General features: G+C 41.7%; 2 protein-coding genes across 2 annotated transcripts in view; one reads left to right on the top strand and one right to left on the bottom strand.

The window, feature by feature from the left end:
- Nucleotides 1-11,756, bottom strand: part of LOC128612058 (LIM domain-containing protein A-like) — a gene marked incomplete at its 3' end in the record, with an annotated part of 14,164 nt that extends 2,408 nt beyond the window's left edge. The window contains exons 1-2 of the mRNA XM_053631962.1: nucleotides 11,700-11,756; nucleotides 9,596-9,774 (exon numbers count right to left, since the gene is read on the bottom strand). Of these exons, the coding sequence (XP_053487937.1) occupies nucleotides 9,596-9,774; nucleotides 11,700-11,756 (236 nt within the window). The remainder of the gene's footprint in view (nucleotides 1-9,595; nucleotides 9,775-11,699) is intronic.
- Nucleotides 11,757-15,687: 3,931 nt separating this feature from the next.
- The window catches only part of LOC128612059 (teneurin-3-like), a 63,650-nt gene continuing 61,837 nt past the window's right edge, over nucleotides 15,688-17,500 (top strand). Inside the window, exon 1 of the mRNA XM_053631963.1 lies at nucleotides 15,688-15,779. The gene's annotated coding sequence lies outside the window, so the exon portion shown is untranslated. The remainder of the gene's footprint in view (nucleotides 15,780-17,500) is intronic.

Genomic DNA, 17,500 nt, shown 5'->3' on the forward strand with positions numbered 1-17,500 from the left:
ACACCTGCACACACTCGCACTCATTAATATTAACGACCGGCTCATTTGCATTTTTGTTAGATTTGCATACGTGATGTTTTTTGCTCGTTCATCACCGGCTGGTGTACGCACTGTCAGAAAGCACAGATGTTTCTCAGGAGTTGTGATTTCTTTTCTTTTCTTTTCTTTTTATTTTAAAACCACCAGCTCAGCTCTCACTTTCTATAGACTACAGGTTCATTACATCAGCGTTGTCATGGATACAGTCAGTAACAGGGAGTGATAACACAGGTTCAGTTTTATTAGACACTCAAAACAGATTAATAACAATACGCTGAAAATGCAATTACACACAGTGTGTGTGTGTATATGTGTGTGTGTGTGTGTGTGTGTGATGAAGTGGAGTTACTCTTCCCACCCTGAGGTTGATTATTTTCCTGTAACAGCACGTCCCTGAGTGTTTTATTCCTCTCACTCCACAGCGACTCACCAACGATGACATGCTTTCATACTTTTTATCCGTTTATAGTTACATTTAATATTGGAGATACAAATTTGTTCCTGTTCTCACTTATGATATAGCAGCTATAAACACTCGCTCCCTCACCATCTCTCTCTCTATTCCCTCTCTCTATTCTCTCTCTCTATTCTCTCTCTCTATTCTCTCTCTTTATTCTCTCTCTCTATTCCCTCTCTCTATTCTCTCTCTCTATTCTCTCTCTCTATTCTCTCTCTTTATTCTCTCTCTCTATTCCCTCTCTCTATTCTCTCTCTTTATTCTCTCTCTATTCTCTCTCTCTATTCCCTCTCTTTATTCTCTCTCTCTATTCTCTCTCTTTATTCTCTCTCTTTATTCTCTCTCTCTATTCCCTCTCTCTATTCTCTCTCTCTATTCTCTCTCTCTATTCTCCCTCTCTATTCTCTCTCTTTATTCTCTCTCTATTCTCTCTCTATTCCCTCTCTTTATTCTCTCTCTCTATTCTCTCTCTTTATTCCCTCTCTCTATTCTCTCTCTCTATTCCCTCTCTCTATTCCCTCTCTCTATTCTCTCTCTCTATTCTCTCTCTATTCCCTCTCTCTATTCTCTCTCTCTATTCTCTCTCTTTATTCTCTCTCTATTCCCTCTCTCTATTCTCTCTCTCTATTCTCTCTCTCTATTCCCTCTCTCTATTCTCTCTCTCTATTCTCTCTCTCTATTCTCTCTCTCTATTCCCTCTCTCTATTCTCTCTCTCTATTCTCTCTCTCTATTCTCTCTCTCTATTCCCTCTCTCTATTCTCTCTCTCTATTCTCTCTCTCTATTCTCTCTCTTTATTCTCTCTCTCTATTCTCTCTCTTTATTCTCTCTCTTTATTCCCTCTCTCTATTCTCTCTCTCTATTCTCTCTCTCTATTCCCTCTCTTTATTCTCTCTCTCTATTCTCTCTCTTTATTCTCTCTCTCTATTCTCTCTCTCTATTCTCTCTTTCTATTCTCTCTATTCTCCCTCTCTATTCTCTCTCTTTATTCTCTCTCTATTCTCTCTCTCTATTCCCTCTCTTTATTCTCTCTCTCTATTCTCTCTCTTTATTCCCTCTCTCTATTCTCTCTCTCTATTCTCTCTCTCTATTCCCTCTCTTTATTCTCTCTCTCTCTATTCTCTCTCTCTTTATTCTCTCTCTTCATTCTCTCTCTTTATTCTCTCTCTTCATTCTCTCTCTTTATTCTCTCTCTCTATTCTCTCTCTCTATTCTCTCTCTTTATTCTCTCTCTTTATTCTCTCTTCATTCTCTCTCTTTATTCTCTCTCTCTATTCTCTCTCTCTATTCTCTCTTTTTATTCTCTTAATAAGACAAAAGAATAAAACGCAGCTCCTTCCATAAATGTTAAATAAACGTCTCCTGACAGAAAACTTTATTGGTTTAATCTGATCTGTTGCTATAGAAACGATATCGTATGAGAGCGAGGGCATTAATATAAACCTGCGCTACTGTCCGAGTCGCTGTTATAGAGAACTAATCACCAGCTTCTGACCAATCAGAACGCAGCACTCTGCAGCGCCGCGGTGTAACACTTCATTATGTCCTGAGAAGGTGTTTTTATTCCAGACTGGTTCTGTTTGTTTGTTTGTTTGTTTGTTTGTTTGTTTTTAACTAATCTGAAGGGCAGCTGATTTTAATGAATGTATTATGAATGTAATAAATGTTCCCGTGTCTCTGTAGTGCAGATTTTTGGGTAAAATCTGATGGAGTGCACACAGAAGTGATCTGGGCGTGTCCGGGTTGGCCACGCCCCAAATAAGGAAGCTGCGTTTTTGAATCCGAGATAAATAAGCAGGCTTAACCCTGACGCAGTGTGAACTCTCAGGGTTAAAAGCACTCCGAGTTAGAGCTCTGCTGTGATCTCATGCTCATAAGATCATCTTCAGGACTCCTTCTTACTAAAACATGTATGTGGGTCATCTCGAACTGAATCAACCTCCGGGCCCGAACATCAGCGCCGAGGAGCTGAAGCAGCGCGCGAGTGTGAAAACAGAACATTGATCATAATAACAAGGCGCTCACGGCATTCGCGTAGATTTAACGACAACAACAAAAAAGCCAGAGAGCTTTAGGTGCATGTCTAGTCTTCCTAAAAGAGGAATCAGAGTGCGAGTCACCAGACACTTCACCGTGAAGCGAGCGGGGACAGAAATGGCCGCCGGCTGACGGATGGCGATGAAGAGAAAAGACAGAGCGACTTTAATTACTCCGACTGCGATTCAGAGAAATTCCTCAGCGCGATCTCTCAGCAGAAACACGCGGCCTAAACGGCTTTTCTTCACCAGATCAAAGTGGAGCGAGACAGCTCTGCAGATTAACCAGATACGGCAGGGAGGAACAGAAACCTGGCCACGTTTCACACTCTTTCAGATTAAACCAACACCACTGCTGCAGAATTTAATCACTGCCTCACTGCCTCACTGCCTCAGCTTTACTTTCACCTTATAAACAACGTCTAACTAGGGATGTGACACTGAGGAAGTTTTCACTCCGCTTAATCGACGTGTGAAAACGCCGATATCACCGGGAGGGGGGCGGGGGCGGTGGCGGGGGAGGGGGCTTTTCCCCCTGGCTTATGAACACCCATTTCGCTTTCGAATCAGAGGCAGTTCGGGGCAGCAGTCGCTTGAACGGTGGGTTGATTATTATTCCTCATGAAAAACACAACAACTACAAAACAGCACAGTGACACACTCGCTTCTATTAAACACAGCACTCCTGAAACCAAAACCTCCGGCATCGTCTGCTCAGTCAGCCGCCTCGCTCTCGTCACGTGATAAAGGAAATCTGATCTGTGCCGAGACTCGGACTCGTTCGGCTCGGGAATCGAGCAGACACGTTCAGTTTTTAATTGTAGTGTCCGGTCTCTAACTGAAATAAACGATTTTTATTACTTTAAAAAGGCAAAACGACAGTGGGGGCGGAGCCACAGTGGGCAGGTGATGAAATCGCTGTGTGACTCCAACACCGTGTAACACCGGGAACACCGGGAACACCATGTAACACCGGGAACACCGGGAACACCGTGTAACACCGGGAACACCGTGTAACACCGGGATCCATCGGAGCAAGCCTACATCTAAATACCCATGTTAAGATCATTTGTATTCTGCGTTCTGATTGGTCGTCAGGTGTTGATTAGTTCTCTAGAACAGCGGCTCGGACAGTAGCGCAGGTTTATATTAACGCGCTCGTTCTGATACGTTATCGTTTCTATAGTAACGACTCCTTCACAGGGACTCGTACAGCACTGATAATAGTTTATTATTATTTATTTAACGTGTATGGAAGGAGTCTCCAGTGTCAGTGCTTTGATCTTCAGGACAGAGGAGTTTACGCTTCTTTGTGGTTTCTCTGTAACATGACAAGCTGCGGTTTTTATCTTATTAACATGAAGAGAGAGAATAGAGAGAGAGAATAAAGAGAGAATAGAGAGAGGGAATAAAGAGAGAATAGAGAGAGGGAATAAAGAGAGAGAGAATAGAGAGAGAATAGAGAGAGAATAAAGAGAGAATAAAGAGAGAATAGAGAGAGAGAATAAAGAGAGAGAATAGAGAGAGAGAATAAAGAGAGAGAATAGAGAGAGAGAGAATAGAGAGAGAGAATAGAGAGAGAGAATAGAGAGAGAATAAAGAGAGAGAATAGAGAGAGAGAGAATAGAGAGAGAGAATAGAGAGAGAGAATAGAGAGAGAATAAAGAGAGAGAATAGAGAGAGAGAATAAAGAGAGAGAGAATAGAGAGAGAGAATAGAGAGAGAGAATAGAGAGAGAGAATAAAGAGAGAGAATAGAGAGAGAATAAAGAGAGAGAATAGAGAGAGAGAATAGAGAGAGAGAATAGAGAGAGAATAAAGAGAGAGAATAGAGAGAGAATAGAGAGAGAGAGAATAGAGAGAGAGAATAGAGAGAGAGAATAGAGAGAGAATAAAGAGAGAGAATAGAGAGAGAGAATAAAGAGAGAGAATAGAGAGAGAGAATAGAGAGAGAGAATAGAGAGAGAGAATAAAGAGAGAGAATAGAGAGAGAGAATAGAGAGAGAGAATAAAGAGAGAGAATAGAGAGAGAATAAAGAGAGAGAATAGAGAGAGAATAAAGAGAGAGAATAGAGAGAGAGAATAGAGAGAGAGAGAATAGAGAGAGAGAATAGAGAGAGAGAATAGAGAGAGAGAATAAAGAGAGAGAATAGAGAGAGAATAGAGAGAGAATAAAGAGAGAGAATAGAGAGAGAATAAAGAGAGAATAGAGAGAGAATAAAGAGAGAGAATAGAGAGAGAATAGAGAGAGAATAGAGAGAGAGAATAGAGAGAGAGAATAAAGAGAGAATAGAGAGAGAATAGAGAGAGAATAGAGAGAGAATAGAGAGAGAATAGAGAGAGAGAATAAAGAGAGAATAGAGAGAGAATAGAGAGAGAATAGAGAGAGAGAATAGAGAGAGAGAATAAAGAGAGAATAAAGAGAGAGAATAGAGAGAGAGAATAGAGAGAGAATAAAGAGAGAGAATAGAGAGAGAATAGAGAGAGAATAAAGAGAGAATAGAGAGAGAATAGAGAGAGAATAGAGAGAGAATAAAGAGAGAGAATAGAGAGAGAGAATAGAGAGAGAGAATAGAGAGAGAGAGAATAGAGAGAGAGAATAAAGAGAGAATAAAGAGAGAGAATAGAGAGAGAGAATAGAGAGAGAATAAAGAGAGAGAATAGAGAGAGAATAGAGAGAGAGAATAGAGAGAGAGAATAGAGAGAGAATAGAGAGAGAGAATAGAGAGAGAGAATAGAGAGAGAATAAAGAGAGAATAGAGAGAGAATAAAGAGAGAGAATAGAGAGAGAGAATAGAGAGAGAGAATAAAGAGAGAATAGAGAGAGAATAGAGAGAGAATAAAGAGAGAGAATAGAGAGAGAGAATAGAGAGAGGATGGTAGGAGAACGAGCATTTATAGCTCCTATAACATAAGCGACAACTGACTTGTTTTATGAACATTAAATGTAACTATAAACGGATAAAAGTATGACGAGGTTCTTGTAAAAAATGAAAGAGTAGTATTGTTGATACGAGCGAGTGATAAAGTAAATACCAGCTCTACATTAAAGGTGTAAAAGACTTTAGGAAGAACAGTAACGCTCAGAAGGAAGTAGGAGACACGTGAGTGTATGTAGCTAGTGCAGTTAGCGCGCTGAACCACGTCGAGAGCGAAGCTCGTAAATCAGCCAGATCTTCACTCCGAGTACCGCGTTCTTCCAGCCCTAGAGCCACAGGTCCTCCGATAAAACTGGGATATAATCTGAATAATGAAGAACAATTTCACCGCTAACGAGCTGTCCGTCATCCCTGCAGCTCCACCTGGACACGCCCTGGACACGCCCTGGACACGCCCCTGCCGCCCAGATTAATATTCATAAAGATTTACATAAAATTATATTAAACATTCTTGATACTTAATCATAACAATCATTACAATTATGAACTATTACAATATTAACTAATTCATAAGTAATAATTCATACCAGAATAATGTAGTTATTTAAGTATTAATAATCATTTTTAATTAAATTACATGTCATATGTAAAAAGTACTAATGTTAATAAAGTGCATCAGTAACGCATGGATTAAAAAAAACATCTTTCTGAAAAGAAGGAGATCACATTGAGGAACAATAGAGCTGTGAGGAGGATTAGTGTGTCCTGATCTATCACACACACACACACACACACACACACACTCACACACACGGCAGTAAAAACAGCAATGCGCCTGCATCAGCCAATTTAAATGCTAAACCTCCAGGACGGCACCGAAGCTTTCCTCCTAAATACAGACAGGAAACAAATGGTGTTGGTGTGTGTGGAGCTGCGGCGAGGGGATCGGAACGACCCGGACGTCTGTGTGTGTTGTGTCTGCGCGGGTTAATGGAGATATTACTGATACGCCGGCTCGCAGAAACATTTTCATCTTGCCTTAAGCGTAGTGAGCTCCGGGAGCCATTACAATGTGCTGAGTTTAGACGGATCGTCTCTGCGCTGTAATGATCACAATTTATCTTTTTTTATGGATCATCAGATGAGCTGAAATGCTAATATATAAACGAGCTTCAATAATTATATGGCAGCTAGCCATAGGATTCTGCTCCAGAGAAATTCTGCTGTAAACAGAAGAGGCTGGCGTTCCTCACCAGCCTCGCGTTATTCTCCCTTTATTCTCTCTCTTCGAGGTAGCTTTACAGCGTCACCTCTGACTGCTACACAGCGCTGACACTGGAGACTCCTTCCCTACACGATACATAACACAGTTCTCCTCACAGAAAGCTTCATCACGTCAACGCGTCCCTGTGAACGAGCCGTTGCTATAGAAACGATAACGTATTAGAACGAGCGTTAATATGAACCTGCGCTACTGTCCGAGTGTCACGTTAGGCGAGTGCGGACGGATACAAACGCAGTTCAAGGCTTTATTGAAGGAAGGAAGACAAATCCAAATCGAAGAGCAACATCAGAATCCTAAACTGGCTCGGCTCAGGCGATCAACAACCCGGCAGAAACGTCATCAAAAAGCAGGAATCAAGAATGAAGAACAAAAGGCTCGGTGCGGCTCAGGCGACAAACACTGAAGCTCAATACTTCAGGAAGTGACACAGAAACACAAGACTACACACTGACAAATAATCAAAGGGGGAAACTGAAACAGCTGTGGACATGCAGTGCGTTTACATGGACAACAATAATCCCATATGAACCCGATTAAGACGATACTCTGATTAAGAAACTAGCATGTGAACAGAGATTATTGATGATCTTAATCTGATTAAAGTCACACTCGGAGTAAACACAGATGGAATTAAGACGTGTGGAGTATTCCTGTTTTAGTCGCGTTACAGACATGTACACAACTTAATCACACTATTAACGTCGTGTGAGAGTTTTCACCGCATTGTGAGACAGGACACGTACACACACGGCAGCGCTCGACCGTTTAACGCCAAACAAGAGAGCGCGGCTGCGTCCCAAACCGCGTACTCACCTGCTATATAGTAGGAGAAATACACGTATTTAGGTAAGTACGCGGTTTGGGACGCAGCCCACGGCTTCAAGCAGTCGTCTATTTGCACATGCAGCACGACTAATAATTAACCGCACTCGACGCTTTCATAAAATTAAACATAAAAACACCCAAAACTGTATACGGTCCCATAACGAAGACCAACTGTGTGTCGATACGTGAAATTCTGGAGGGACGTCGGACGGCGTGGCGCGGGGACATAATGACGTGTGACGTTAATCCATCTATGTTCTATAACACGTAAAACAGGAACATGAAAGGAGTATTCTAAAAGCCACTCATGTAAACACCTTAATCACAATATTACACGTCTTATTCAGAATAAGGTCCATAATTAGATCACCGCTGTCCGTGTAAACGTCGTCAGTGCTGACACACAAGAGAAACAACCAATCACAAAACAGGGGTGGAGACAGGACAGAAACCGAAACAAAACACAATGACAAGGTAAACAAAGTCGCGCTGCGGGCAGCTTAAGCGTGCTGAGTGTGGGGGGAGATACCTGAATGAATTTTAATCAACACCTGGAGGACAATCCCAATCCAGAGCTCAACATCTGCATGACAATCTCACGTTTAAGAAAACGATAATGGATTGGACTCAGAGTTTTGAACATTGGACAGAAATAGAAACGGATAAGAAAAATCAATAAGAGAGTAAAACAGAATAAAACGTTCTCCGGTTCTCGGCAGCAGAGTGACACGTCTCGTCTGAGGAGAAATAAATTGTGTTGACATTTTACAGCAATAACCGAGTGTGCTGTGAGCTAAAGAAGCGGAAAAAGAGCTTATGGGAAACTTTTAATGTCTCAGCTTAGACTATTCTTTGAAGTGAACATGAAAGATGAATTTGAAAAAAAAAGAAAACAGCCTCACTTCCCCCGAGGTCATCCTTAAATCGGTGCATTTTCTCCCCGGGGATCAATAACGTGTGTTTCTATATCTCTAAAGTGCTAGCATTACCAATTAGACATTTTCATCGACCACTTGGACACTTTTCGGTCCAAAGTCCAAAATCAATTCAGCGTTATCGTGTTCCTCATCCAGCTGTTCCCGTCACACCTCCCGGGAAAAAGAAGGGAACGTTTCTCCAACCCTGTTTTAAAATCCGGAGACAGTCTGAGGTTTTAATTAAACGCTTTTTAAAGATCATACAACGTCTTCATTCAGTTTCTGAATTCCAGATTTGCCCTTCAGCATCAATAATAATATCGATATAAACGCCAGTGCCGTGTGGAGAACGTTCTCCGGGGTCTCTCCAGAAAAATAACTTTGATTAAACTCTTTAAATATCAATAAAAAGAGCAAAATGCCCTCTTAGTGATCAATAAAGCATTTATCATCGAGCGCTATCGGAGAAAATCAATAGCCACCGGTTTTCTTACAGTTTCATTCAGAGTTTCTTCAGCAAAATAAAAAAGTAAACAAACGTAATTACACTCGGAAAAACACGGTTTTATCTCTAACACGAACAACATCACGCTTCACGCATCGATGAAATATTTTTGAGAAAATGCCCAAAGTAATGGCATCTTTGTGCTGTTTAGTTTCAAGCTTAAAAAGAAATTTCTTTATTTTTCCTGTTTATGAGTCGAGAAGCTTTTTCCTTGTCCCTGGAGATCGAGACAGAGTTTCTAGCTAATATTGATCAGAGTGCTAGCGTTAGCAATTAGCAGCTTTCATCGACCGTTTTTTTTGTTTTTGTTTTTTTTGAGAAAAGTCACAATCACTGAACTCACTTTGCAGTGTTTCACTTCCTGGTTTATTTGACAGCTCCTGAAGACGGAGGAAACGCTTTCAGCCCTGCTACTGTTACCTTTTCATTCAAAAAGATGAATAAAAAAAGAATAGAGCATAAAGTAAACAGAAAGAAAAAAGAATCTTTGGTAACAGTGACAACAACAACAACAACAACAACAACAACAGTGGCAGTGTTCACTTACACCGATCAGCCATAACATTAAAACCACCTGCCTAATATCGTGTAGGTTCTCCTCTCCTTGTGCCTCCAAAACATCTCTGAGGCGTCGAGGCCTGGACTCCACAAGACCTCTGAAGGTGTGCTGTGGTATCTGACTCCTTTGAGTCCTGTAAGATGTGAGGTCGGGCCTCCGTGGATCGGACTCGTTCGTCCAGAACGTCCCACAGATGCCGGATCGGATCGAGATCCGGGGAATTCAGAGGTCGAGTCAACACCTCGAACTGTTTGTCGTGTTCCTCAAACCGTTCCTGAACAGTGTGTGCGGTGTGTCAGGGAGCGTTATCCTGCTGAAAGAGGACACTGATATTAGGGAACACCGTCACCATGAAGGGGTGTACTCGGACTGCAGCAGTGTTTAGGTAGGTGCTACGTGTCAAAGTAACATCCACATGAACACCAGGACCCGAGGTTTCCCAGCAGAACATTGCCCAGAGCATCACACTGCCTCCACCAGCTCGCCTTCTTCCCATAGTGCATCCTGGTCTCCATGATCCTGTCCTTCCTTGGACACTTTTGGTAGGTAGTAAGCACTGCATGCTGGGAACACCCACAATGCTCTGACCCAGTCGTCTAGCCATCACAGTCTGGCCCCTGTCTCGCTCAGATCCTTCCTCTGGCCCAGTGTTTACACGTGTAGATGAAGTTGATTCATTGATTTGTTTCATCCTTCATTCATGATGAATCAAGTGAATTCTCGTAATTCACATCGACTTATGATGATGTCATCGAGTGAATTTAAACTGTCGCTCCATGTGTGAGAATACAATGAAAATAAAATGTGCGGCTCTGAACACATTTTAGCTGAAAGCTTCATGGTTCTGATGATGAATAATAAAAGACCAGAACAGGAAATGGACTATAATTAGGGCTTACTGTGAAAAGACAGAGAGAGAGAGAGAGAGAGAGAGAGAGAGAAAGAGAGAGTGAGAGCGTGCAAGACAGAGAGAGAGCGAGAGAGAGACAGAGGGAGAGAGCGAGAGAGAGAGAGGGGGAGAGAGAGAGAGAGAGAGGGAGAGAGCATGAGGGAGAGGGAGAGAGAGAGAGAGAGAGGGAGAGAGCAAGAGAGAGAGAGACAGAGACAGAGAGAGGGAGAGAGAGAGAGAGAGGGAGAGAGACAGAGAGAGGGAGAGAGAGAGAGAGAGAGCAAGAGAGAGAGAGACAGAGACAGAGAGAGGGAGAGAGGGGGAGAGAGAGAGAGAGGGAGAGAGCAAGAGAGAGAGAGACAGAGACAGAGAGAGGGAGAGAGAGAGAGAGAGAGAAGGAGAGAGACAGAGAGAGAGAGAGAGAGAGAGAGAGACAGAGAGAGAGAGAGAGAGGGAGAGAGACAGAGACAGAGAGAGAGAGAGAGAGAGGGAGAGAGACAGAGACAGAGAGAGAGAGAGACAGAGAGAGAGAGAGACAGAGAGAGAGAGAGAGAGGGAGAGAGACAGAGATGTATTGAGAATATTGCAATGTGACCGTCTCCATCTCCTTTTCTTCCTCTGTCTCCTTCTCTTTCTCTATCTTCTTCTGCGTCCGTCTCCGTCTCCGTCTCCGTCTCTCCCCCACACGTTAGTTGCACTAACACTTCTCGTTAATGCAGACTGCTGAACAGCGATAAGGGGAAATTCATCAATATAACATGACAGCTGTCATAGCGGTTACTGTTACCGAGGGACGACGGCCTCGGATTCGGCCATGACTCAGGAAGCATCGCTCCTGTCTGCTCACCACTTCCTGAAGAGTAAAACTCTAATTTACTGAAACGTTTTTTAGGAAAGAAAATGAATAACGAGCTGCGATCACAGGGGTCCAAGCACTGTTGCGTCCGTGTGTAAATGGAGTTTTACTGTAACTTCCCATCAGCGGTTTTTTCGCTCTGGTGCTAGTAAACTGCAACTAACGGTTATTTTCATCATCGATTAATCAGTCGATTATATTTTTGATTAATTGGATGGGGGCATCCAATGGGGGCAGACTTTCAGTACCATTTTTTCGTCTATTTAAAATAAAATCCACAAACTGAGTGTTACAAATATAAACACTCTTATATCTAAGTATCTATCTATTATTTTAATGGATGCACAAAAAGAACCGCTAATTAAACTACAGTCCTAAATGAATAATAAAATCTCCCTTTCACCGCACCGTGTGGGTTCTGTTCACCGCACCGTGCGGGTTCGGTTCACCGCACCGTGCGGGTTCGGTTCACCGCACCGTGTGGGTTCTGTTCCTCGCTGTCTTTACACATGTCCTTTATTCATGTTTACTTTGATCGTACCGTTTTAATCAGACGTTACAGTCCGTACTCGTTACTAACACATCACTTACACACCGCTCGCGTTACAATAAACAACAGAGTTTACACTGCACGCACGCAAGTACAGCATATAATAACAATAAACTGGAACTAAACCTTTTAACTCGCTTTTAGAATACTCCTTTCATGTTCCTGTTTTGCGTGTTATAGAACAGAGATGGATTAACGTCACACGTCATTACGTCCCCGAGCCACGCCGTCCGACGTCCCTCCAGAATTTCACGTATCGACACACAGTTGGTGTTCGTTATGGGACCGTATACAGTTTTGGGTGTTTCATGTTTAATTTTATGAAAGCGTCGAGTGCGGTTAATTATTAGTCGTGCTGCACGTGCAAATAGACGACTGCTTGAAGCCGTGGGCTGCGTCCCAAACCGCATACTTACCTAAATACATGTATTTCTCCTACTATATAGCAGGTAAGTACGCGGTTTGGGACGCAGCCGTGCTCTCTTGTTTGGCGTTAAACGGTCGAGCGCTGCCGTGTGTGTACGTGTCCTGTCTCACAATGCGGTGAAAACTCTCACACGACGTTAATAGTGTGATTAAGGTGTGTACATGTCTGTAACGTGACTAAAACAGGAATACTCCACACGTCTTAATTCCATCTGTGTTTACTCCGAGTGTGACTTTAATCGGATTAAGATCGTCAATAATCTCTGTTTACATGCTAGTTTCTTAATCAGAGTATCGTCTTAATCGGGTTCATATGGGATTATTGTCGTCCATGTAAACGTCCTGATTGTCGAGGTTCCCTGGTACACAATCTCCACTTTGTAAAAATTACAGGTTACGGTCTTTTCATGGTGTTTAATATAAAACGCTCCCCTGCCTTTCTCCTCCGTCTGATGAGGACTGAGGTCATGTTGGGAATAAAAGGTAAAGTTGAATCAAACAGTAAACTGAAGAAAGTCAGTGTCGGTGACTCTGGGCATTAGGCTAAAGCTAGTGGCGTCGCGTTACGTGAGTATGACGTCATGCGCCATCGACTGGGAAACGGCTTACACTTCCAGTGAGAAAAAAACCCGCTCGTGTTCTATTTGAGACGATATTACCTTTCTACACGTCACAGACTAGACGGTAGAGTACACAGTGCATAGTGTAAGTGTATAGTACGTGATTTGGGACACAACTTTAGTATTTACTAGGCGTGTTTTTGGTAGTAAAGTAGTGAGTAAACGTCCCCGTGATCGATAATGAGATTGGTATGAGATTGATTTTAATAATCGAGTCGTTGCAGCTTTAGTTACTAGCGGTGTTGCTGCACCTCTGCAGGTACATGTACTTATTTCTGCGCTCTGAAATGTACATGAACATCAGTTTTATCTCCGACAGTATGCTTTAGATCGTACTTACAATTAAAGAAGAGAGAATACAAGAAAAGAGAACGGTTTTGTGTTTTGTGTTCGTGGAACTCGGATGTGTTTTTCAGCTCACGGTGAAGAAACTGGAAGCGTTTTGTAATTACTGCTCTGGATTTGTGATTAGAGTTTCTGTAAATAAATCCGCACTCCCCCAGCGAGGCTGTCTCGTTACACTAAAATGAAACTTTCCTGTCAGGCGCGTGTCGGTGTGAAGTGGTAAATATAACACTCATAAGCCGCCTTGCTAAACGCATTCGGATCCAACGCCGTGTTCGGTTTGACAGCCGTGCTTTTTACCTTGACGTAGGTTTGGGGTTTATTTTTTTTACTAATTCAGTTTTCACCGCTGATGCTTTGATGTATTGAGGGTTTTTTCATGCGACTTTACATATAAACAGTATAAACGTGGCATTTCCTCTGATTGTGTGTCAGAATACGCTCGAGTGTCTGTAATCAGGCAGAAACAGGAAAGTCGTAAATGGAAAAATAATCAGAACAGAGGGGACAATCAACACGGCCTGGTGTGAAATGAGAAATCAGCGAAATAAAACCCTTTCTCTGGTGTTTAATGATGTTTCTGGTCATTAGTTAAATGATAGAAACGGCTGTAATCAAACAGGAAGTGTGTTCTGTCTGGAACATCTGCTAGCACGGGTACGATTTTCCTCCTTACAGCTCATTTAGCAGAAATTAGCATGACTTTGTGTGTTTATTTATTGTTTTTAAGGCACCTTGTTGGATTTGAATAATGTCACACTTTCTATAAAGCCCACATTCATAAAGTTTAATTTTATAACGACATTTTTACAAACTCTAATAATGCCTCATAAAGCTGCTGTAAAGTGTTATGGCTTCGTTCCAACACTGGTTTTAATGCGCCCTGGCCCACTTCCCCTCTCCGGTTCCTCCTTGGTTGAAGGACGCAGCATCTGTTCCATGGCTTTCTTGGCGTAAGTGATGTTCAGTAGATGAGATATCCAGGCGACATCGCGGTACCCAGAATGCACTGCTGTGATTTGACCGTTTCATTTTCAAAATGACAAATCACGCTGTGTTTAACATGGAAATACGTGTTTTTTTAAAAAAAAAAAAAAAAAAAAAAGATTTGATTTTATTCCTTTGACTCCACTGGTGTGTGACAGCCGATGGGCTGAGCTGCTGTACGCTGATAGCTAATTAGCATGTTAGCATGTTAGCAGGCTAATCCAAGAGTCTGAAGGAATCTTGAATGTTGAAGTCACTGACTCAAATGATTCGCTGATCTACAAAGAAATGAATCTCGGTCATGGTCGAAAGATTCACTGATTCAAACACTAACCTGCTTAATGTGAGAGGAGTGAATCTCAGGCATGAACAAATGATTCACAGATTCACAGAGGAGCGAATTTTGGATATGAATGAAAGATTCACTCATTCAGTCACTGATCTGTGAATGATAGAGAAGTGAATCTCAGCCATAGCCCAAAGATTCACTGAGTCAAATGCTGATCTGCTGAACAAAGAAAGGAATGAATCTCAATCATGGCTGAATGAGTCACTGAGTCAAACACGGACCTGCACAGGAATGAATCTCAGTCATGGCTGAATGAGTCACTGAGTCAAACACGGACCTGCAGAGGAATGAATCTCAATCATGGCTGAATGAGTCACTGAGTCAAGCACGGACCTGCAGAGGAATGAATCTCAATCATGGCTGAATGAGTCACTGAGTCAAACACAGACCTGCAGAGGAATGAATCTCAATCATGGCTGAATGAGTCACTGAGTCAAACACTGACCTGCACAGGAATGAATCTCAGTCATGGCTGAATGAGTCACTGAGTCAAACACTGACCTGCACAGGAATGAATCTCAGTCATGGCTGAATGAGTCACTGAGTCAAACACGGACCTGCAGAGGAATGAATCTCAATCATGGCTGAATGAGTCACTGAGTCAAACACGGACCTGCAGAGGAATGAATCTCAATCATGACTGAATGAGTCACTGAGTCAAACACTGACCTGCACAGGAATGAATCTCAGTCATGGCTGAATGAGTCACTGAGTCAAACACGGACCTGCACAGGAATGAATCTCAGTCATGGCTGAATGAGTCACTGAGTCAAACACGGACCTGCACAGGAATGAATCTCAGTCATGGCTGAATGAGTCACTGAGTCAAACACTGACCTGCAGAGGAATGAATCTCAGTCATGGCTGAATGAGTCACTGAGTCAAACACTGACCTGCACAGGAATGAATCTCAATCATGGCCGTACGAGTCAAATTAAATTAAATTGCTTTTCTTCATAATTATATAATATTGTATTTTTAAAATAATTTATAATAATTACACAGTTTTTAATCTGTTATAGTTTTTAATCTGATGATATATATATAAATCATCTCTAACAGCTGATCATTTCCTGTTCTTTTGCCAACAGAGCTGCTGTCGAGCCAGCAAGCCCCTCCCCCTCCTGCTCCACATCAGCATAAGCAGCACCTGTCAATCAACACGCCGCTGACCAATCAGAAGTTCCAGAGCACGTCGGAGTGTGTGCAGCTGCAGGAGAACTGGGTTCTGGGCACTAGCGTGGGGCTGCAGAGCAGGTGTGTGTTTTTAATCCAAATCATGCAGATTAGCACTGCATCTTAATTAATAATTACACATGAGTTTATAACGAGCTCCTGATCACACACACACACACACACACACACACACACACACACACACACACGATTTTAGATTTTAATAAAATCTAAAAAATTATTTTTATTTTTACTAAAAATAGAAGAATATTTATTTTCAACATGACACTATACCCTGCTCACATTCTCCAATGGGCATGAGAAATAATAATAACAGTTGGTACTGATGGTACCAGAAATGGTTCCTAATATTGCAGAGATCAGATAGTCAACATTTATTTATTCTATTCTAATAAACGTAGTAAATAATGTGTTATTTAAAATCTGGAATATAAAAAAATCTTATTTGCAACACCAACCTTAAGATATTTATATTAAATAAAGAAAGAAATAAAAAAGTCAAATAAAAAGTCATTTAAAAAGCTGACTTTGTCACTTATTAAGTAAACGTTTGAGTGGTTTATATGTGCGGGAATATTCGAATATTTTTCTCTTTTATTGTTTCACAGAAAATACAAAAGTATATCAAATTTACTTAATGCATGTTAAAAATACAGCATCTGTATTTCTATTTCTCAGTTTTTGGAACTAAAAGCAACTGATTTAAATCTCCTTTCACCTTTACCCTAATTAAAAATCCCAGGATCTATGAATATGCATGATTATGCAAATCAGAAATGCCTGCTGTTGTCCTAAATATCTAGTTAAGTGCTTAGCTAATGCACAGAGATGCTAATAAATTCGCTAATTTAAAAAATATATATTTATGCAATAAAAATGAGTTGTTAATTGAGAGAGTGAGAGAGAAACAGAGAGACAGAGAGAAATTATCCCCCCCCCCTAAATTTTGCCAAAATAGGTCAAGCTTATTGTATTTGTTTATATATGTATTTATTTACTCACGCTCGAACAAGTGCAGGCCCCGGAAGCAGAAATGCATTTATTATAAAAGAAGCCGAAGGCAGTCGTACGGTTTATTAGTAATTAAATGTGCGTTGTTTTCACATTTCTGTCTCACTCTCGCTCACTCAGACTTTATTCAGAGTAAAAAAGTGCTGATTCGGGATTTCCACTCAGCACACTGCATTAAAACTCAATTTATACTGCAGAATTATGAATAAGGAGAATCATTTATTATGACTCTGTGTGTGTGTGAGAGAGAGAGAGAGAGAAATAGAGAGTGACAGAGAGAGAGAGAGAGAGAGAGAGAGAAATAGAGAATGACAGAGAGAGAGAGACAGAGAGAGAGAGAGAGACAGAGAGAGAGAGACACAGAGAGAGAGACAGAGAGAGAAATAGAGAGAGAGACAGAAAGAGAGAGAGAGAGAAATAGAGAGAGACAGAGAGAGAGACAGAGAGAGAGACAGAGAGAGAGACAGAAGGAGAGACAGAAAGAGAGAGAGAGAGACAGATAGAGAGAGACAGAGAGACAGAAAGAGAGAGAGAGAGAGAAATAGAGAGAGACAGAGAGAGAAACAGAGAGAGAGACAGAAAGAGAGAGAGACAAAGAGACAGAGAGAGAGACAGAGAGACAGAGAGAGAGAGACAGAGAGGGAGACAGAGAGAGAGAGAGACAGAGAGAGAGACAGAGAGACAGAGAGAGAGAGACAGAGAGAGAGACAGAGAGAGACAGAGAGAGACAGAGAGAGAGAGAGAGAGACAGAGAGGGAGACAGAGAGAGA

Source organism: Ictalurus furcatus, chromosome 8 (genome assembly GCF_023375685.1).
Source record: "Ictalurus furcatus strain D&B chromosome 8, Billie_1.0, whole genome shotgun sequence".
Taxonomy (NCBI): Eukaryota; Metazoa; Chordata; class Actinopteri; order Siluriformes; family Ictaluridae; genus Ictalurus; species Ictalurus furcatus.